Below are 23367 nucleotides of genomic sequence, written 5' to 3' on the forward strand. Positions count from 1 at the left end.
CCTTTTTTTTTTCTTTTCCTCATAATCCTGGGTTTCACCAAGGTAATAACTGGCCGGGGAGTGAATATAAAGCCCTGATGTGAATCAGTGCTGTTGGCAGTACGGCGAGCAGTGCTGAGCTCCAGCTGTCAGCGAGGGTGGCTGAGCGTCCCGCGGGAGGGATGCGCACGGCTGCCCTGTGCTTCTTGAAGTGTGTGACAGCAACTGCTCGTGAAAGTACAGCTGAAAAATGATGACAGGCCAGGATCAGAGAGGAGAAATATTTTGCTATTCCACTCCAGTAACTATTAGACTTGTAGATATTGATGTGACCAAATCCAACCCCCCTCCTTCCCAGTGCTCAGGTGGTCAAACTGTGCCATCAGGCAATTCAAAACAAACAAAAACCCAAACAAACATTATCATCACTTGTCATATTTATATTTTTGATTTTATTTTTAATTTTTATTAAAAAAACACCACCATTATTAAAAATGAATCATTTACTGGAAGGCTTCTGCCAGGGAGAACTCTCATTTCAGTCTTGTGAACAAAATGCAGCACAGTTAAAACCCATAGGCATAAACAAAACCCAATTAAAATAAAAGAGAACAGTTCAAACTGTAGTTTATAATTATGCAGTTTCCTCAATGTCAATAGAGAGGCTTTTGTTAAAAGCCTTCAATTCAGAATTTCATGGAAGACTTTTAAAACACAGGGGAAGAAGGAAACACACGCTTGTTTAAAAACAAACAAACAAACAAAACCCCGGAAAAAAAATTGCTTGGGTAATGGTTAATGAATTCAACAAATTTACTTCCTCCAAAGCAATCACTGTTCACCCAGCCATACGGCTGGCCCTGGGTGATGTATTTCCTCAGAAAGCTGAACATACACAATTCCTGCCAAGTCATTCTGGCCAAAATTTCCCAATTCTGGCACTGGTTTGGAAGGGGTTTTCAGTGAGATCATACCCAGCTTCCCACCTCAGGAGCCTGGAGTTTGCAGCACCAGTAGGGTACCACTGGGAGCCTGGAAAAGGGGTTTTAATTCAGCCCCTTTTGGTCTTCCCCAGTGAGACAGCACCAAGGCACTAAGCATCTCTTGAGCTCCTGAACCAGGGCGGAATTAAGCACCTGCCCTTGTACGTATGTATCAAGCCCAAAACTGTGTATGTTAAATATTGCAAATTAGTGACTACTTTTTAAAAATAAAACAAAAATCAAAACCTGTCCTCAGCATGGGAACTTTAAGGTCAAAACCAAATAAAAATGGTCTTAAAATATATACATATATATATGGCTTTTCATTTTTCCTATTCACTTCATTGGAAACAAAAATAAATTTAAGGGTGATATTTGGTTTTTCATAACAGTTCTGTCATTCTCTTTAGCTGTCAGCCAGAGCAGATGGGATGGAGGTGCTGACTGCGGTTGCTCACGACGTGGCTCAGAATCCACCCGAGTTCTCCTTCATCCTCGCTAGTAACCGGGAGTAGACGGGTGCTGCAAGGAGAAGACCGAGTTGGGTGGGACAGACACACAGCATCACCTTGTCCCCTCCCCTCCCAGTTATGCTACATCTTGCTTGCAACAAGACAGCAGAATAAACCTCTCTTTAAGGGACAGGGACATACAGTGGAAATTAGAAACAAGCTAGAGAAGGTGTTTTACCTAGTCGAGGATTTCTCTGAGAAACCTGCATGGAAAGAAAGTATAAGGTTTGCATAAATACAACAAGTCTCCGACAGCTATAAGTACAGATTGCATGTCAATACATTTATCCCCAGTCTTCAAAAACTATGGATGAATGACTCTTCATTATTGGAAGCTGACATATATAGTACCATGCCAAGGTTACTTTCAGTGTGCTGCAAATTATAGGCTTCATGTTGCAAGATGCATTATTCCTTACATAATTAAATCATGCAAGAAGAGAGGATTCCATGAAACACATACACTCACTCTCTTTGGAATTCAAAGTCTGAATGTGAGATTATCTTCCAATCATTATTACCAAAGTGTAATTTCAGTAGTTCAACAGTGAGAGATTTTTTTGTATTTTACCTTGGATAACGCAGACGCCTGTTTGAAGATTTCTAATGCGGGATCTGCCGGCTCGTCACCTCTTTCTTGTGGCCTTGAGGCTAAGGGTGGGACATAGATAGCACTGAAATACTCATCAAAGCACACAGGCTGCTTCCTTCCAATATTTTGTGTTGAAAATCCCATAATAGACTAATCCTCCTCAATAAACTGAAGCAATTGCCGTGTGTCACCACTCCCTCCCAAAGCAGCTCTGCTGTAATGATGTGGCTCTAGATATTTCTAACCATGGACCTACCCTGTGGCTGTAAGACAGAGTTCACAGCATAAATCACACCATTCGTGGCCATGATATCGCTTTCAGCAACGGGCTCCTTGTTGATATGTATCACGTTGTTTTTCTGTTTAGGAAAAGAAAAATAGAACATGAGCAACTCTTGTCATCAGAGATTTCCAATTTTATTAAAGAAACCCTCACTTTGCATTCATTCATTTACTGGATGGCTGTAGGCGTTTTCATTCCTCTTGCCAATTAAGGAGAATATAAAACCAAATTATAGCCTGAGCAGTTTGTCCTGGAGTGGCTGGCAGGCTTTTGAGCATGGATTTTCTCAGTGTGCTGGCTGGGAACGCTGTTCCATGGCAGCAGAGGACATCCACCAGCTCCCTGGTGGCAGTGGGTGCTGCTGCTTGTGCTAAGAGGGATGGCTGCGGAGATGACATCAGGAGAGGGCAGATCAGGACTGGACACAGGAAGAGTCTCACACACAAACTGGCCAACTCAATGCCCTTGGAAACACCGGCCTTTCCTTTTTTTTGTCCTGCATTTTCTTCCTTATGCACAGAGTGGGTCGTGGTTATTTATTTTCTGAAATGTATTTTTTTCCTCAATAGAGGATCCTACCTTCTCTTAATGTAATGCAGAATTTGTGAAATGAAATTATACATCTAAATAAATCCTGCTGTGTTAAGGGAGCCCATGCAGAGATCATTTTCGTTACACTAAAAAAGACGTGTTAGCTGAACAAACTATTCGTTTAATTTATTTATGCTTTTTCCCCCATGACTCAGGGTTAAATTTATAACAGCTCCTGGAAATCATTTACAATTGGTCTTCTGGGGAGAAAGCTGAAGCAAACCACATTTCATGACTGCCAGCTTGTTGAATTGAACGCAAGGCAACAGTCCCTTCACTGCAGCCCAGAAAACACTGTTTGGTGGGTCTGTGCACACACTTAGAAGAGGTTCCCACACCGTCCAAATGAGCACAGACATACTTCGGTCCTCAGCATGGACAGCTAAACACAGACGACAGCCCTGCTGACCACGAAACCCCATCCGAGGTGACTCACCATGCTGACTTCCAGTTTATCTCCCTGCATGGACTTCAGCCTCACAAGGGCACCAACTGCACCGCTCACCAGGATCTCATCAGCCACATGGAACTTGAGGATGTTGGCAAGCTCCTTGGCATTACCTGGGGGATGAAAACATTTACATATGCAAAACGACATCAGCACTTGCTTCCCATATTTCATGTGCTGGAATGAAAGTACATGGAAAATACCGTAATTTCCTGACAGTGCAAGGAAACAATATAAAATTGAAAAGACCAGGCAGAAGGACCTTGGCTGGAGCTGGTTAGGGCATTGAGGCTGTTCCTGCCCTGGCAGGTCAGGATCCCAGCGAGTCTAGAAGGACACTATCCCTGTGTCCCACCTTGGTAAATACCAAACCTGTCCTATACATGAAATCCCTATCTCCTGGTTTTTCAGTCCATCTTTCTCTCACTGTGCACAGCGTGAACCTACGCCTGTTGCTGCTTTCACTTCCCAAGGAAGTCTGCGGGGGAGAAGAAGACCTATGTGAAATAAGGAAGCAGATAGAGCACTCTGTTATTTGCAAATGTCAATACTTTTGCCGGTACCAGTGTCGCTTGACAATAATCTTCACAGCTGAAACTGCGGGATTCCTGGGAAGGAAAGGGAAAAGTGTAGGAGAAATGTCACTAATGGCTCACCGATTGCTGGCCTGATCCCCACCCCACTGAGTCTCTACTTATCTAGCCATGCTATGAAACAGATTTTAGGAAGATAAGATGTTTCCCCTTTGCCATCTATTTTCCAGAAGAGGCAGTGACGTGCACAGCACGGGCCAGCAGCCCTCCTCCATCTTCTCCTTTAGAGGATGCAGTGCCACTGACAAAACCCACGGGTAGGCCATGGGGAACAGGTAGTGCAAAAGGTGTCCTTCATCTAAAAACCAGAGCGGTTCCTTCCTCTTTCAATGCTCGTATCTGAACACACTGTGAGCTTTTTTTCCATTACAGTTTTTTTTGTGTGGCCACAGTTCACACTGCACGTCCTCACCAGCATGATTCACTTCTTCATCAGGAGCATAAGCTAAATATTTGTGTGAAAAAAGAAGAACATCTGAAGCGTCCACATCTGGGATACTTCATTCTTGCAGCCGTTTACAATAGCTGCAAAACAGTTCTGAAATATTTATATATTAAGCACTAGACTGGATGTGCAGTCTGATCTTACCAGTTCCTCATTCCTGCACTTAAAAGGATAACCAGCTACCATGGGCAAATTATGATGTCAATGTTTGGTTGGGCATTAATGACGAGAAGACTTTACACTCAAATACCTGACATTGTTTCCAACCACAGCCAGTTTTCAGCATGAACAAAATAAAAGATCATGGTGCTCATCCTGAAGAGCATCATTAAACATTCCCATGCTTTTTTCCACACCCAACCTGCATGCCTGTGCTTTTCAGGATATTAGTTGTTGCCTGTGCTAGACTGGAATATCTGTTGTTTTCTCAGGATCAGACTGGACTTCCTGCTTTGTCCATGTACACATAGATGGAGCAATAGCTCCATCCTTTTACTACTTTAATTTCATACAGTATAACTTGTGGTTGAAAGTGGACCGTGTTTTCTATCAGCAAAACTTGCTTTAGACACCCTGATCCTATGTGGTTGACAGCTACATTCTCACTTCTTTCATCCCTGAGAAAGGCAGAGACCTCACCATGGGCTCCAGAAACACCTCAGAGTTATCCTGTTCACACCAGCCCGCACAACCAAATTAAAGTCTATAGTAAATTAAGTTTGTAGCAACACACTAGAAACACATCTTCCAAGCACAAGGAAAGTATAAACCCATGCCCACGCTTTGTGTGAGAGTTCAGGGCCACTCGGTGCCTCCTCAGCTTTCTGCTGGATAGGGTTTACCCAAACCAGTTGCAGAGGAAGCCCATGCTTCCAACAAACAGTGTCAAAGAATGAGATATGGCAGAGAAACTTAGCCATTCCTCCCTGTATCATGCCAATAACACACTGAAGCTGTTCATCTAAATGCTCTAAACGTGCTCACCCATTAGTTTGTTCAGTTCCCCTTGGGGCATGGCTCGGAAAGCTTCGTTTGTTGGAGCAAACACCGTGAAGGTGCCTGGCCTGTTCAAGTTCTCCGTTAGACCTGCAGACTGGATTGCAGCCACCAACGTACTGCAAAACAAACATACACAAAATGCTTCACTATAAACTACTTTCGTTGGTCTTCAAGCAATGGCATGTTGTGTTCTAAAGAGAGCTGTGAAGTTACGATTGCAAAATCCTGCTGGGGTTCAGCAAAATCAATTAACCAAAAAGTTGATTAGGTAGGAAATGAGCCTGTGAGGTCCAATCAGAACATCTAGAAATGACAAAGTTGACTCCTTGGGGACCAAACAGTAGCGAGGAGACAGAGAGGTCTGGCCAGAGTAGCTCTGATGGGCAGAGGTGGCTTCAGAGCCAGCTTCTGACTGTATTAAGGGGGACCACACACTCTTGGCTCACAATTCATTGGAGGGTTATTTGAAGTCTCACTCCCTATAATTTAGGGACGAGACCACGGTTTTGGATGCTCTTTTTGAGTTTAAAAAAATATATATAGTTATGGCTATGACCCATAATACATAGAAACTGCTTTGGCAGCTCTTCTGCTCCTAACTAGCACTTCGGAAGAGCAGAAAGGTCACCTGAAGCGATGGTCTGCCTTGAGAACATCCATCACTGAGCCAGATGGTGGAGTCAACATTTTGTCCATGATAAACAGGGTCCCAAACCTTCCTTTCTTGTCATGGGCAGCAATGCAGGCATTTTCAATGCAAAGGTTCTGCAAACAAAATTGCAGAAAAAAAGCCTTTATCAGCATATGCTTCAAAACAGAGATTTTTATACATTCCACAGTGCCCAATTACACTTTTTACATGATAGCCATAACATTACAGGCATCAAGCATCATTCAGCCATATGGAGCACAGCACACTGCAAGAACTTACATTGCGGTACACAAAAACTCTCAGTTCTTTGTCACCCAGAGTCTGTAGTTTCTGTCCGTGGTAAAGATATTTAGAGGAGAGCTGGTCTCTAACAATGTGGTTCAGAAGCAAGTTTTTCATGTTGCTGTCGACAACGGGGAGACCATCTGCAGCAAAAAGTATGGGAAAAAACATTGATTCATGTAAAATGACCACTGAGACACTAAAAAGGTCCAAATACAGAGTACTACCCACACCAGTTTTTAATTGTAAAGCTAGAAGCCACTGCCTGTAGCTGAGGCATTTGAGAGAGGATTTGCATACTTGTGCACTGAGACTTGGCTGAAGACTGTGGCCCAAACTGATGGAAGAAAGGGATTTACTCCCCAGTTTACCTTTGAACACATCATTCACTGGGGCAAGGAGGGTCACTTGCTCACTGCCAGTTAGATGAGAACTGAGACCAGCTTGTCTGAAAAAGTCTGTAGACTTGGAAACCTCAGATTCTTGTGCCAACTCAAACAGAGTCTTAGCTGAAAAGAAAAGCAACACATAGTAACCTTGTGTTAAAGGAAATTCGCGCATCACTACTAAATATCTACACCCTCTGAATCCAGTATTTCCTTGGCAAAATAGACAAAAGAAAGGCAACAGAAAGAAAGATGCAGAGAGGCATCAGTACCTGAGTCCGGGATCAGCAGCTCATTAACAAAATGCACGACGCCGTTGGTTGCCAGGACATCCTTGTTGGCGATGATGGCCTTCCCATTGAGGGTCAGCTCTTCCCCACTGCAGCCCACGTCCAGGGTGGTTCCTTCCAGAGTCTCCATCGTCAGGCCAGCGATGATGGCCTCAGCACACATGGCTGACTTCAGGATGTGATGGTTCAGCAGGTCTGTAAGAGAGGCAAGTGTCTTAGTGAGCTGTGAAAACCAGCTGTGAAATTATTGCAGCTTTTAGGAATCCTGTTCAATGCCAAGGGCCTCCTGTACTGTACTGTACTGTACTGTACAGGGCTCCACTCCAAAAGATGCACAGTCATTTTAATTTGGGCTGATTTTAATTCAGCAGCCTGTGAAATGAAGTGCCTGAAAGGAGTAATTTTTATACATCTTTGCCAACTTCAAAACATTTTGTGTGGTTATTCGACCCATTTGTCAGGGGAGGTTACATTGATTAGTCATTAGTTTTCTTGCATCTTGCTGGACTGATAGAAATCACCATCACATACAGAAGTGATAAAGAAAAGCTTGGAAAAGGGACTGCTTCAGCTTCCTCCTCCATACCTGAATACCACCCTCTCTGCCATGTCTACACATCTACCGTATCTACATCTAAAGAAGTCTGGGCTGCTCAGTTTAAAAAGCTGGAGTCTGTCAAATCTGTTTACTGCAGCTGTTGTCAGTGTATCAAGGAGCCATTCAGATATCCTTGAGAAGGAATTCTGATGAACTGAAAAATACTCTTCACTCTCTCAATGGGCTCAGTAAACAAGGACTTACCCTTCAGGGCTGCTGGGTCCCCCAGGATCCTGTTCAGTGTTTCTCGTGGGATCTTCTCAAAGGCTTCGTTGGTTGGAGCCAAGAGCGTGTACTGGCCTTCGCTTTCCAGCAAGCTGTTGAGGTCAGAAGCAGCCACAGCAGCCTTCAGAGAAATGAGGAGAGAGGGTATAAGCACATTCAGCCAGAATACAAAGGTCAGCAACTTTGTCCAGGCACACAGTAAGGGCCAGATTTATTAAGGCTTTTATAATTTCAGAGGACTTACAAAAAATCCTGAATAGCTTCTTTCAGCACTTCGGTCCCTTTATAAATCTGACCCAGGCCCATGGTTCTCTTGTGCTCCAGAAATTTGAGTACAAGAGCCTTTTTTTGGCAAGACTGAGAGCTAGTTTAAATACCCTGACACTCCTGGAAAGGGTCACAGTAGTTCCAGTGAATAATTCAGATCAGAACCCACAGCTGGCTAACTGCAAAACCCCTTTGCTTGTTAAGTTATTCCTTGACTTGGCAAATACCAAGTCAAATAAATTGGTACTTATCAAATCTGAACAGTTAGTATCTCCTAAGGCTAAAACTCCTGTAGAACAGTGAGGAGACAGACTCAGTCTACATCTCTTTACTGACAGCAATAGCAGGGTGACAATTATTCTTATAAAACCCTACTTGCATTGATATCAAACACTTCTCTTCCTAAAGCAAAATAAGCTATATTGGTACAAGGATTTTATCAGCAGCTTTCAAGTCACAGCACCTAGGCACTGGCAAGCTCTTCAGGACAACTCACTGGGCGTGGGATGACTGAACATCTCTAAGGAGCCCTGGAGCACACGTGGGATGGACTTACCCGAAGAGTTTCCAGGCTCTCCTCAGTCTCAATGACCTGCTGAATGCTGTTTGTAGTGGTGGAGATGACTTTGTCGATGACATGGACCACTCCGTTGGTGGCGTGGTGGTCAGCTTTCAACAGCCTGGCACAGTTCACAGTGACAATCTGGAGAAGGAAAGAGCCACGGGGCGTTATGTGCACTAAAACAAGAAGGTAAAGCAGCCTCTGCTGGTTTTCTATTTCAAACCCAGTGAGCGCTATAATATTGAATCAGCAGGAGCAGAAATGTGGCTTCCTAAAAAAACACACAAAGAATGAGAATGCTCTATCAAGAATGTTGAAACATTTCAGGTTTAAAGAGCTTTGAAAATAATCAGTGGTTTTGTCTACCCTGCACCATCAAGACTAAGAAAATATGCATGAACCAATACTTAGGCAAGCATATGGTTATACAGCAATGCGGGCAACTTCCCCACAACAGCATTGATGCAACTGTCTGCTTGTAAATATTCTTTTCAAGCTCCTTCTAAATATGTATCCTAAATCAATAGTTGTCAACCTAAGCATTACAGAGTCCTGGAGGTCCAAGAACAGTGTAGGAGATGCAAGGCAGCAGAAAAGCAAGCCCATGGTGGGTAGGTTTTATACAAATGTCTTACCCCATTGGGATAGTGGTGAATCTGGATAGGCAGGTCCTGGTACATTGAGTTAAGTGTTGTCCCGTGTTTCAGATCGTCCGTGAGGACCCGTTTGTTCACCATGTGGTAGCGAAGGGCATTGAGCAGCTCAATGTTAACATTACTGACTAAGGAATCCAAAGTTTCCTGAAAACCAGAAAAATTCATTTTTCAGTGCTGAGTGCAATTAAGCCAGTTGTTAGAGAGAGCCAGGAGGTCTGGCTGCATCCAAGGTGCTTCCAAGGTGGGTGCGCGTGTGTGTATTAAGTGATGTATTCAGCCTTAAGCCATCTGTGCAAATTAAGAGCTCTGACTTTCATAAATCTTCGTCTTACAACAGCAGCTAGCAGCTCTGGCACCCCTGTCCTTGGCAGATGAAGGGATGATGGCAGCAAGCTCCAGTGTGGGATCACTGCATCGAAACGAGCAGTAAGACAACAAAAAGCATCACTCGGGGCCAAGGACAAATACACCAGGAGACCTTCCCTCGCTGCAGCATCCCTGCAAGGGGCTCTGCTGGTGCAGGTTCAGGGTAGAGGTTTGGTTGTGGGGGTAGTCAAAAAGATGCCCCCTCCCTGCCCCAATAGTTGTTTTAACGTATTTATGGACAAGTGATTTAAATGTGGGATGTAACTGGATAGGGGTCGTACAGCTGGGACTCTCCCCAGTTCACAGAGATGCTCCATTAGCATCAGAGCACCAGCAGGACAGTGGTGACAACTTCAGGAGTGGAAATTCCACAAGACACAGAGTGAGAAAATCAAAACCAATGTAAAAGAAATTTATATGTAATTGAGCATAGGAACACACTGATGCAGAAAGGCTGCAGGTTTACAGAGACTCCAGCTGGGACTGGCTACTTGTGCAAATTATTAAGAACAACCAGAGTGGTAAAGTAAGGGTCAACAAGAAAAACCAAAAGGGATGGAAAGTCTCTTGCTGCAGGTCTTATTGCAATCGCTAATGGTAAGCAGGGAAAACTGAACGAGGTGATTTTCACAGCCACCTGCTGGAGAGCATCCACATCTCTCTAGTGATGGGTCTTTCAGAAACAAAGCTCTGGAGCTGAGGGACCAGTACAGTGATTCCCATCTTAGAAATTCATAGTCCTTCCCACATCAGGACTGTGTCCGTTCTACTAGATAGGGCTGGATCCAGACTCCTGCAGAGCTGGATCTCCACTAGAGAAAGCCAGAGGAAGAAGAGAAAGAAGAGGAATTATATCTTACAGCAGGCAAGGACGCCCAGGCCTCATTACTCGGGGCAAAAATTGTGAAACTTCCAGGTCCTTCGATTTCTGGCCTTAGGTTAGACCGGTCAGAGTAGAGCTGCGTGGTGGCAGAGCCAACAACTCCCAGGGTTTCATAGATGTTTGAAAGTGGCAGCGCTGAAAGAAGAGAAGGTTATGTTCCCAACACATCGTCCATCCTTCCCGCACTGTGCTGAGTTAAAGGAGAGCTGCTGGTGAGAATGCTTGGGGAAATGAAGCACGTCAGGGAACTCGTATCTGTTCACTAATTAGATAATAAATAATCATAGCGTGACAGCTCCAGCCTCAATTACAGCAGTGTAATCCAGGATCTACTGCATCTCTGCAGGTTTAAATGGCCTTACTCTGGATTTAGATGGATATGAATTGAGGCAAGCAAATATATTCATTGCTTTCACCCAATCCTTGTTTGTACTCAGGCTTTTGCTGCTCACAGCTGGCAGCTTATCGCTGGTCTCGGTCTCCACCGACCCACCCACACCAGCCCACATGGTTAACTGGGCAGCATCAAACTTCTGTGGAAGGAAGCGTTCAGAAAGCAAAAGCAGAATATGTCTTTCTTCAATAAACCCAGTTAATTCCCTCCCAACCCCCACCACTGGCTGAACGGTATTTTCTCCTAAATGCAATTTTGCTAACCTCATGCTTGCCAAAATAAAAATGAGCAGATTGGCAGAGCTGTCTGCTACTCTATCATTCCTTTGTATTCCATTTCCAATACAGCTATATAACTTGTTGGAATAAGTAGTTCCCTATGGCCCTCCCATGCTTGATTATGTTTAATTATATCCAAGGTTTTAAGTTGTCTGGAACATTTTGCATGCTTTGGAGCTGATCTGGCACTCAGCTGGTGCTCTGCTGAGTCCATTTCTGACTTGTTCGTGGCAATATTGTGCACAAATTGCAAAAATCAAATCCACTTTGAGTAATTTTCTAACATTCCCCTTTACTAGGCAGCTGTATAATTTTAAGAAGTTTTAAAAATGTCAAACATATTTTTACCAGCTGGGCAGCCTTTTTCTCCAGGAACTTTTTCATATCCAGGACAGCACTCATAGCTGATTACTCTGGAATAAGAGAGGGATACGGCAGATTAACTGATGGTGTCTCACTGCTTCTTCTCTATTTGCTATAGTTCTGTGTCCATCCATATTTGGTGATGTTTCTAAGCAGACTCTTCATTAGATATATAGACTTGAACAAAAGACAAACCACAATTTTTATCTCCTTCAGGGCTGCATGTTGCAAATTTCTCCACTGAACAAAAGCAGACACAATTTCTTTTCAAAACCACGCTACCCAGGAGACTTTGTACAAACAGTGGTTGGAAACTGACGCCACAGTCCCAACAGATAACCTAGGCAAGACACTGCAAGTGCTGGTTCATCCAGGCACATTTCCCACAGGATTTGGGGATCTCCCTGGCTGACTGCTGATGTCATGTCTGATCACCGGGCAACACACTGAAACTCCAGCATGTTGCTGCTTTACCAAACCGGCCAAGCGTTTCCCCTTCATTTCATCCCATTCTTGGCCACCACCAGAAATTATCTGCTTACTTATGGCAAAATCCACCAGACAGACCTGGAGGGGAAGGAGCATCCCTGGTCTTGGATGCACTGGCAGAAGGGCTTGGGATAAGCCCTGCAAGGACAAACATCACCGGTAGTGGCACATGCATCCGTGGGCACCCCGGGCAGTACCGCAGCCCACCGGTCTTTGCCAACACTGGTACGTCCATGCGAGCACCCTCAGTGCAACATTTCCTTCTGCAAACTGCTGCTCTGATTAGGCACTATCCCCCAGTAAAACCTAAGGGGCCAAAGACTCCATCCTGGGGACTCAGGGCCATCCTGCAGATTTGCAGATCCTAAATAAGAGCTGCCTGAATGCTGTGTCCATCGTCTGCAGCTCAATGGGAAATAAAAGTCATCTGATTCTCAAAGCTGGCCCTTCAAGGGAACATGTTTCAATATTAACAGGGGGGGAATAAAAAAAAGAGAGAAAGGGAAAACCTCAATCCAGAAGTCACCCATTTATTTCCCACAGGGGATTCTTTTACCTATTGCTCTTACACTTGGTGTGACAGGAGCAAGGCCATCTGATCGATGGGCTAAGACAGTGAAGGAATAGGTGTTCCTCCCAAAGACAAGTGTTTCCTCTGTGCTCCCAGTTGGATTCAAGACAAGTAGGATGCTGTATTGCCGATCCTCAGCACACTCACTCAAAGAGAAAGGAAAATCCTCAAGCTTCAGATATTTGTCATCATTTTAACACTGTTAACAAACAGTGGAAGTGCCTGGGGTTTAAGAGGGAATTCTTCAGGGTAATTAAGAGCCAGTAAGTGAAACAAATACCTGCTTTTCTGTGACAGAAGCAAATAAATTCTGTGTCACGGTTTCCTAAGAGAATTACAAAGCAAACCCAGACTGATTGTCTAGACATTATATATTCCATGTGGGAAAGAGTTTGCCTAAAGCAATCCCTTCCTTTGACTACTGGAGATCTTAACACCCTGCTGCTCCGCTTTCCCCAGCCCCCCCCGTCTCGTGTTCATTAGAAACACACACTTTCTACCCCCGCCATTTCCCTCCCCTACCTCCAATTTTTCTTTTTTTCACCCTAGAAACTAAATCCAGTCTAGACAGTTCCCTTGGTTCAGACCTGTAATCAAAGATGAAGAGCTGATTAAAGAGAAATCATTCCAAAGTTCAGCATAAATAATTCCTGAGTGCTGACGTAGGCTTTAAAAGGCTTATTTATAGATCGATCGGAGATTAATGAGCTGTGACGGAGGGGCAGGACGCTGATGCACACAGCCTGCAGCGCACGGGGCTCGCCGGCTCGGGGCTGCCCCAGCAGCCGGGCGTCTGCCAGGAGGTGAGGGCATCGGGAAGGGATGGAGGGACCATGCCACCCGCTTGCCAGCGTGTTCCTGGGCACCTCCAGCACCACCCCACAAGGGAAGCTAACGGCCAGAAGCACCGGGGCCAGTAATGGGGCCAGTTCCTTCAAGCCCCCAGTCTCACTCGCCCACTGCAGGTGATGTACCAGCATCACCTGGTATGCATTCTACATGCCAGCGTTTTGGGTTGAGTGCCAGAAAACTTCTGCAAAGGGCCCGGTGAACACAGAGGTGCTCAGCCAAGTGTTTGCACCTACAAGGAGCCAGAGATGAGGATTGTAAAAAAGCAGCTCCAACTTCAGCCATTTGCCCTCCCATGTCTGGTGGACTTGGTGGAAGCACAAGACCACCCAGCCCACCCAAAGGCAGGTGGGCACTGTTCAAGGAGTCGCTCAGGACTGGGCACAGGGCATCCTCCCAGCTGGTCCCACAGCCACCTCCAACCCTCAGGGAGGAGCAGCACAGCTGTGGATGAAGGCTGCTCCACCTCACTTGCAGGACTCTGCATCTCAATGCTCTGCTACCCTACACATCCATATGGGAGGAAGGCTGCTCCTCTGACATGTCTTCCTCCAGGTGGGTTGGAGCCAGTCTGCTGGCCAGGGAGGAGTATTTCTCTTACACAGCCAGGGGCAAACAGCTCATGGGAGGAAACACTGAACACCTCCCAGCCATCGCACCACACGGCAGGATCTGCACAAAAGTCTTTGGAATTGCCAAGTCCGTCCCCATTTATGGTGTCTACTCAGTGGCTACAGACCACTATGCTGGGCCACGGCGGATGCCAGCAATGTGGGTTAAACAAGCAGTGCCCTCGTACAAAGAGCATTTCTCATCCACTCTGCAACGCTTCTGACCACAATTTCCTGACCTCCTCATTGAGTAATTGCAAGCTGAATCTATAGTTTTTCAGTCTCTGGTTTTGAAACACTGTATTTCTAAAATGTCTATCTGTGTCTGACTGCAGAAGCAAGCTCCCTGGCTTTTACTAGTCATTGTTTCATTGTGGTTGCATTCTTAGGATCCGAAATTAAATTTTAAGTGCATTTTTCAAGGTAATAAAAATAAGCTTAGGCATATATTGGTGAATAAAGATCCATTTGTAATAATTTCCTGTAATAAAACCCATATGTTTTGTTTTTGTAAAATAAGTGCCAGAGTCATTCTTTTCCTGAACTGAGGAAAGTACATCAGACAAGAAAAGGAAAATTAATTTAAAAGGAAAAAAAAAAAGGAACATATTAAGGGGTAACTTACTGCCACTAGTTATTCCTCAAAAAGTAATCAAAAACCCAATTTATGTAAGTTGTCTTTTCATTCTCAAACAAAAAAATGTGTGGAGACACATTCAATTGCAACCCCAATTCTGGAAGAATGAGTCCAGCGCATAAGGAAGGTAGAAAAATATAAAAAACACAGGCACAACTATGAGAATACACTCTAAATAAACTATTTCTTTGGCTTTGGAATAACCAACAGTGGAAAATTACCTAATTACCAAAACAATCTTGTTTCAGCGCTCGTTAAAATCAAAGCAGTGTCAGACTCCTTGCCAACTGTCTTATCTCACTTCATCAGCAAGTAATGCAATGATAAAAAATGTACATAAATCCTCTAATTTCTCCCTAACTGCGTGAGCCAATACTTCAGCAAAGAGAAGAAAAACAAAGCAAAAAAGCAGATAAAGAGGTACGAGTCCTCCTCTGATGCATGAGTTGAAATTTCCATTGTGCACATCCAGCGCCAGTAGAGCACTCCGCCCCCATGGACCAAAAGATGCTGCTCGAGAAGCAACCCTGCAAAGCCTCTCCACTGAGCCTTTGCCTTCCAGCCGTAATGTATTTGTTTCTGGTAACAGCTATAGAGCAACTGAGCACGGGGCCCGCTGCACCCAGGGTGACCGTGAGCACTCTCAGCAGTGACCCAAAGGTGATGCACCTGGAGACAAGGGTAAAGACCAGGCACATCCGTATCCTTCCAGCTGGCTCTCCTCGCTGCTCCAGTCGCCCTGTGTCCCTCGGTGCAGGATGTGATCACGCAAGGGAGGAGTGAAGTTATGCTACAGGCTTCCAGCAACTTTTCTGCCTTCCTCACTCAGGGTTGAATTTCTCTGCTCTGAGTCAGCTCTGCAGGAGCTCAGCTTTGCTTCTCTGCAGTACCTGGTCTATCACTGACCTCCCTCCTTACTACATGTTTGAAATTGCTCAGAGCAGGAAAAGAAAGGAAATCAAAGCAGTCAGAACTATCTTCCTAAAGCCAGGTATTTGTGCCTGCAACACACCTCCAACTTGTGGCACCACTGACCCTTTAAGAAAATAAGGAGGATAACAGCCAGGTCAAATGTGAACTAGGTGAGACGGATCAAGCGTCTTCTACCCCAGGACTGCTCTTCTCACCCCCCTGGGCTGATGGAGTGGACCCCACTGCCAACAAGAGGACCAAGCACACAGCTTCAGGAGAGCACTTCTGACTATAGATCCCAAGCAAAGGCTGGATCCACCCAGTTATGATGACAAACTTGCCAAATCCTGACTCTTTCTGGGATTTAAAGGCATCAGGTATTCTCAAAACCTCTCATGGACCAGCTCAGTCCCACGCAACGGGCTGGTTTCGGTGGTTCATGTTGAGCACCATTAACTGTGCCCACGTTCTCTGCTGGGCACCGGTGCACTGAGCACGGCACAGCATCAGGCCCCTGACACTGGTTTAAGAATTCGACTGCCGCAGCATAACGCATCATGTCCTTTATGGCCCAAATGACTCCTGATTGCTTCCATACGCCAGGAACTCCACGTCCAGCGGGAGCCATCACCAGCAAGCGTTTGTAATCAGAGCTGTCCCAGGGTCCTCTGGAAAATGTGAGTCAAGGCACGTGTCTTTTGTTCTGCACAAGCACTGCTAAAGGGAAAAGTAGGGCCCAGGCTCAAAAATGACTAGGAAGAGAGAAGAAGACAATGACACCCATTGTCAAGATGTTACAAAGCAAAGAATAGTGAGCAAATTCCGTGTATAATGGGAACATTATCTCATAGGTTAACAGGCAGGTTAATGCTGTGTATGCTTTTCTCTCAGCAATGCATCATTGGATTAGACACTTGGGTAAAAGCAGAGAAAATGAGGTTAGAAGAGATCACCCCATCTCCTCAAATGCAATCATGAAATGCTGCCAGATGCCAGTTGTTCCACCTCTTTCTGGAGATAAGCGGACAAGTTTGTCTCTGCCAAATACAGCTGCACACTTGGGTTACTTGAGGTTAGTTCCTCATTTGCTTCAGAGCTGAAGAAATCTGTGGCTGGATGGCTTTGCCTTTCAGTGACTGTAACAGCAAAGCCACATCCCACATCCACAGCTGAGTCATGTTTTCTTTGGAGACGTACTAAGCTACTCTGTTATCAGAAGAGGCAATGATGATGCCACATTGCCACACCATATTCTTGTCCATTTTACATCAAAAAAGCCACCATTCGGGCAAAATCAGAGCCTGAATTCTAATCACCCAAACCAAATCCTCCCAGATTTGGTGGTTTTGTAGAATTAAGGGGGGGGGGGGCATTTTTTGTTTGTTTTTACAATATTGCCTCTCTTTTTTTTCTTTTTTTTCTTTCTGTAAAGACAATTGGACATAAGGGAAACCACTCTACATGCTCACTATATGGCACATCCTGCAATACATCCTCCTGAAGTACAGAATTTTCCTCTTTTAGATGAGTTCGTGGGTAGCACAAAGAAAGCCCAAAAGCCATGCACAGTGATGACTTCTGGTTTGCCTTCCTCCTCACCATACCAACACCAGACACACGAAACGAATCCTGATGGCCAACCATCACAGCTAAACCAATGACGGCAACCAAAATAAAAGCAATATAGCTTACCACAGTTCAAGATCTCAAAGTCTGCTGTTGACCACAGAAACAGAGTTTATTTAATCTGCAGTAAAGAACATCATGTTCCTATAGATCTAATTACAATTTACATTGGACCATAATGGAAACACATGAGATGATGTTCTGCTGTTTGTTCTTCTTGACCTTGCAGATCCAGGACCAGACCTGGCCCACGGCTCTGCTCCCCAGAGCCAGCACCTTTGCACTGATATTGGGTAACGTGGTGGTGCGTGCTGAAGTGCGGGCCAGCAAACGTGTCTGAAAGCCCAGTTTGGCCTACACCAAGGAAGAAGATTCCCCGCTCCTGATCTACAGCCTGGCACACAGTCAAGCACGCATATCCTTAATTATCTGCTGACTACATCTTTCAAAAGAATGTCCCGAGGCTGCTTACACAGATACTTTATGCAACAGCTACTTGAATATTATTGTTTGCAATTTTAAATGTGGAATTGGCCTGCAAGTCTAATTAACTTTCCTGGTGGAGTCATCAGAGAGTGCTGGCTAAAACTGACACTTCTTTCCCTTTATTTCTGTTTTCTCTTCCAAAGCAAACATGTGTAGATGAATTTTACATTCTCTCCAATATCCATCAGCTCTGGATTGCCTTTTGTTCCTTTTTTTTTTTTTTTTTTTTAGCTAGGCAGCATTGAACCTAGCATGGAGAGAGACACAGCTAAGTACTAGAAAACATCTGGTACACACTTCATTACAGCACTGAGAGCTCTATAAGTATATATAGAAATGCAATTAGAATAAACCATCAGGGTTTGTATTTACACGGTACTTTCCATTCTTAACATCTAAGTGATTTAGGATCACGTTTGCCATTTGAGAAAAACGCAAATATTTCCTAGGGAGTAAAAGGCTAAAACAATTCTTAATACATATACACATTAAGCCTGCACCGTGGGCTCTGACATCCCACATCTGTCACACCATCTGCCTCTCCCACCCAGCACCCACCTCCGCATCGGGGTCTTCAGGGAGACCCTGGCTGGCACTCGGGTACTTACGTTGACTTCCCGCAGATCTTCCTCTGGTACCACTGCTTGCAGTTGGTGAAGTATTTCCTGTTCGTGCCGATCAGCTTCTGCACCGCGCACACGTTGGGGCTACAGGTAACGACAAAGCAGAAGGGGGTCCTGTAAGCCTCCCTCCTTTCAGTGCTGACCCCCAGCATGGAGCCAGACCCCACCTGACAGCGCCCGAAAAGCCCTGCTGGGGTTGCAAGGGAGGAAATTTTGAGAGCTGCGAGTCAGCTTGCTTGGTCTGAGCCTATAATGACTATCATGAACTGGAGGAAGCAGTGAAAGAGATCCCTCTTCACTCTGCCAGGGTATCTTTTTCTTCTCTGAGTGCAAAATCTTGACTTTTTTTCCATGTTCTACCTCTCACCAAAATATAAAGAAGTTAAAAATAATACTTTGGTCAGTATTTCCATGGTGAACAGCTACTTAAAATTTGCAATCCCAGATAAAACCTGATAAAGTTACGCAATAATTCAAATCCTTCCAAACCCACCCATTATTTTATTGTTTAGGGCATAAAGAAGGACAGATATTTATCAGTCTATGGACCGACTTACACCAAAACCAGAATGGATACTTTTGCTGTATGATAGACTCAGCAGATTCTGGACATGGGTGCTGAGCTGCTGATGGGGAAACCAAGCAGTGGCACTGCCCACTCCGGTTTCAACACAGGTATGACAGCACAGATTCAGAGTGGCTATATCAGCCCACAAGGTACCGAGAGCTCCTTCTCAACCAGAAAAGCAGACGGTTGGCATTACATGTGTGACTAACCCCACCGACAGCTGACTGCAGCCTTTCAGCTTTCTAAGAAGTGGTATCACTGCGAGCAAAGATGTGGTCAAACAGGAGTTGGGAGTTTACTTGCTGCCGGTTTGGCCAGCACAGCATTTCCCCATTGCCTGGCTGATCATCTCTGTGGTTTGTGGCCAGCAGCCCTGGCCACGGATGTGGGCAATGCACGGTCAATGCATCAGATGTGATTTATGGGCTTGGGCTGCAAGGCCACCAACTGCCTCTGGGCTTGAGCCAGAGGTGTAGCAACACCCAAGCAAGCTGAGGATGCTCAGCCCAACTGAGACTGGATTCCCAACACCAACACCATGCCCCAGCTGTGGCAGTAGCACCAAAAGTATGCGGAGTATTGGCTGCCAGGCAGGTGAAGGGAAAACAAATAATTAAGCAAAATACGTAAACCATCATTTCAGCCCATCAGAAGTGCTCTGTGCCATCCAAGGCAGAGTTTTCATTTGTACAAATGAAACTCCAGATGCGCCTGGAGATGCTGCTGTAAAGGTCTTGTTGATCTGTTTAGGAAAGCAGGCAGCAGCCTGTTTCACGCTGGGTTTGACTGAGAGGCTGCCCGCTTGCCTACCAAAATTAACAAAAGCAGAGTTTGCAGCCCAACCACCGTCTTGCTTTTCACCGTTGTCCCAAATTCATCTCTCTCCAAAACGGGCCAGCCTGCCCATCATTAGCATGAATTAACGCGAGGGTCTCCTATATGTTGGCTAACTTCAGTGCCAGTCCCAGCGGGAGCTTGGCTTGCCTTCAATAAGCCTTTGTTGGTGTGGCTGCCCAGGGTCCTGTGGAGGCAGGATCCAACCCTGCACGGCCCTGGCACCTTCGTCCTGCCCCGAGGGGAAAGTGAGGACCCGCAGGACCTGGGGGAGTTCAGCTCACCATTTCCCTCGTTACTGCCATATCCAGTAATGGTAGTTTGTTTCAGCATGAAAGCATTTAATTCCCTTTCTATATATAAGGTGAGGGACAAGGAGAAAGAATCTCCTGAAAAAAAGTTAGAAATCACAAAGCCAAACGTTCAGCTGGTGCAAACTGGCCCAGGCTCAGTAATTTCCACGCCAAATCATCGCTTAGAGAGACGTCTGTGCTCTCTGACTCAGCCCACCTCGGCTACCTCGGCCCCGCCGCGCCGAAATATGGTTCCAATTACATCGAAATTCCAAACCTTGCCTCGATTTCAGCGTCTGGCTGACGGCAGTGGACAATCCCTCTAATATTCATCTTGACAAGCCTGGCTACTGAAGGACTTGTTTGATCATTTCCCCCGTATCCCCGGGAGCAGCCTGCCAAGAAAACCCTTGCGCCTTCACCACAGCATCGAGCCTGGCGCTGCCTTGCTCCCTCCTCCCTGCCCGGGGCCGCAGCTCTGCAGGGCTGCTGCTCCCTCCCTGACTTATGGGGGAAAATTTCTTCCCAGTTTTTCCTCAGTGTGGAAAAATCCCACCCCCCCAGGGCCGTGTTATCAATGATTCCCACAGGCAGGCTGTAGTAGCGGCTCCCTGCGGTGCGTGTTCTGGTCCTCTGCCCAGTCTGGCTTAAAATGAATTTGTCAACACTCTCCCCTCTCCTCGTTGGAGTTCATCACCTCTGCCATGCCGTTCCCAGCCAGCCGCGCTGACTTGAGGATAAAACTGCCTATTGTTCCCCTTCAGCTGAAGCCGTGCACTTGGCAGGCAGCAGCTGGGAGCTGCTGGGACAGGGGCTGCCCTTTGGGAAGGGGCAGAGAAGAGCCGGACTTACTGTACGGCCCCAGCTACCTGCCATGACTATGTCCATAAAGCTCCCCAGCCCACAAAGCCGGGTGGGTTTGGGCAGAGCGCTCCTAGCTTTTCATCTTCAAATCTTAATGTTCCTTATATACTTCTCAGCTCCTCTCCCAGACTTGAGCTGATTTACTTTTTTTAAAAAAATAAAGTTAATTAAGATGTACAAGTTTTGCTGCAGAGCCAAGCTCTGCCACCCAACTCGCTCGCGGCTCAATAGGAGCATTGATGGTGTGGGGGGATGCTCACAGCAGAAGGGGTGGCAATCCCCGTTGCACATCGCTCCTGAGCTCCCTCCTGCAAGCAAAACCACACGCCTCACATGCAAGATCTTTTTGGCTGGTTTTGTGTTGCTGTATCTCTTTGTCACGTCATTAATCAATGTCCAAAATCCAGGCGATGTTTAAAAATTAGCTGGGTGTAAATTGCTCTCTCCATCAGAAAGGAACTGGTGAGCAAAGTCTGTGGCCAACTACACTGGGCTTATCTCAGTGGAACTTCACTTCATCTGGAAACCCTGGTGTACTAATTCCTTCCATCTTCCAAAGATCTCAGGCACCAGCATGGACCACAATCACATCTTACCCTGTGCCTCTTGATAGTACAGGGAATAACAGGCTTCTCCCTGCAGAGATGAGTGCGCTGATTTACACCAGGACTGCACTAAACTTACTGAGTCTGAGTAAACTCCTGCCTCAGGGCTATCAGCAGACCTGGATATTTACTTAGTTTCAGATCATGTAGAGATGAAGAACAAGACTCAGTGTATTTGTATGTAAATCACTGTAATTCTTTCATTACTGACATTTTACAAGTAGACATCAGCTCAGAATTTGTCTGTTGGATTCTGTACCTAATTAGACATATAAACAGCATACCCCTTTTCATAAATACTGACCTGGATCCCTGCCAGACACTGTATCAAATTGCAATATTTAAGTCTTGGGGGGGGGGGTTTAAAAGCATTTCATGACCCTGCCTTCAGCAATCCCTTTCAATGGAAGCTACAGTTCAATCAATGTCACTGCCCTGAGAGACGGAAGCCAGCTGAAAGCTCTGTCATCCTTACGTCCTTCCTAATTCCCAATAAATTTTAAAAACTAAATTTTAAAAACTTATCAGTGAAGACTCAAGCTGCTCAGTCCATAACATATTGCCCATCTAGCAAGAGAGGTCTACAGGCACTTTGTGGATACTCATTATCTTTATGAGTAAATAAGTGATCACTTTGGTCAGGAAAACTTTCAAGAGTTACTGGGGGTTCCAGTCAAAGAGTAAAGTGGTGTTTAATGCACAGAGACAATCCTCTGCCATTGAACCAATTTTCTTTCTTTTTCTATGGATTCATGAAAGTGAGAATTCCTTCCACAAAAATGTTTAACTGTTCAAAATCTGGGGATTTTTTTCCCCCCTTTTTTCCTTAACGGGGATAGAGCGATAAAGAACTATTGAGGGGTCTAAAACGACATCTGCAATACTACGCATCCTGAAAGAAAGGAAGGAAGTTCTCTACAGAAGAAAGGAAAGAAAAAAACTATTCGAGGATGAAGGAAAAAGCCGTTATCCGAGGGAGAAAGCACCCACCGGAGTGTCCGCCGAGGGCCGGGCGGAGCTGCTACCGGCCCCGCACCGGCTCCCGAGCCGCCACCTCCTGCGGGGCCGCCGCTTCCCACCGGGATTTGTGCAAATGGAGGGAAAAAACCGGTTCCCCCGCGCACCCCCCCGCCCCTTTACCCCCCCTTACCCGTGCTGCCGGCCGCGGAGCCGGCTGTGCTGCAGGACCTGCTGGTACGGGGACTTGGCGGCGGCGGCGAGGCCCAGCGCCAGCGCCAGCAGCAGCGCCGGGTGCGCCATGGCCGGGACGGGACGGGACGGACGGACCGACCGACGGACGGACGGGACGGGACGGTGGCGGCCGCCGCGCGCCCCGTTAAATGCGGCGACGGGGGCGGGGAGCGGCGGCGCGGCCCGGCGGGAGGGGAGGGGAGAGGAGAAGGGGAAGGGGGGGGGAGGCCGCCCCCCGGGAAGGGCATCCCTCCCTCCGTCCGTCTGTCTGTCCGCTGCGGGAGCAAAAAGCGGCCAGGGGCGTCCTCCCTCCTCCCTTCCAGCTCAGCTTTTTCTTTTCTTCTCTCCGGGACTTTTTTCCACCGTCCCCCCACTCCCCCGTCAGGTCTCCGAGCGGGGTGGTTGGACTGACACCCTCTGGGGGTCCCATCCATGCCCCCCCCCCACCCCAGGGTGCTCTCCTGGCTGCTGCCCGACCAGCCCAGCCCTGTCCCCCCGCCTGGCACCCTCAGTGCCTCAACACCACCCCACCCCCCAGCACCTTCCAATTCAAGAGTTGAGAGGTTTCTGGGGGTTTTTTT

The 23367-nt window shown here is 46.2% G+C and overlaps 1 protein-coding gene across 1 annotated transcript; it reads right to left on the minus strand.

The window, feature by feature from the left end:
• Window positions 1-404: 404 nt before the first annotated feature.
• Window positions 405-22921, minus strand: TGFBI (transforming growth factor beta induced). Its single transcript, XM_074883879.1, has 17 exons — window positions 22746-22921; window positions 18417-18515; window positions 11613-11677; window positions 10570-10727; window positions 9323-9487; window positions 8682-8828; window positions 7838-7979; window positions 7018-7230; window positions 6731-6868; window positions 6357-6502; window positions 6054-6190; window positions 5411-5541; window positions 3377-3501; window positions 2323-2425; window positions 2046-2125; window positions 1653-1677; window positions 405-1484 (listed from the first exon to the last, which is right to left on the minus strand). Exons 1-17 carry the CDS (start codon window positions 22853-22855, stop codon window positions 1429-1431), a joined length of 2040 nt encoding a protein of 679 aa, XP_074739980.1. The 5' UTR covers window positions 22856-22921; the 3' UTR covers window positions 405-1428.
• Between the last annotated feature and the right edge of the window lie 446 nt (window positions 22922-23367).

The sequence above is a fragment of the Strix uralensis genome, chromosome 14, assembly GCF_047716275.1.
Source record: "Strix uralensis isolate ZFMK-TIS-50842 chromosome 14, bStrUra1, whole genome shotgun sequence".
In the NCBI taxonomy this organism is placed as follows: Eukaryota; Metazoa; Chordata; class Aves; order Strigiformes; family Strigidae; genus Strix; species Strix uralensis.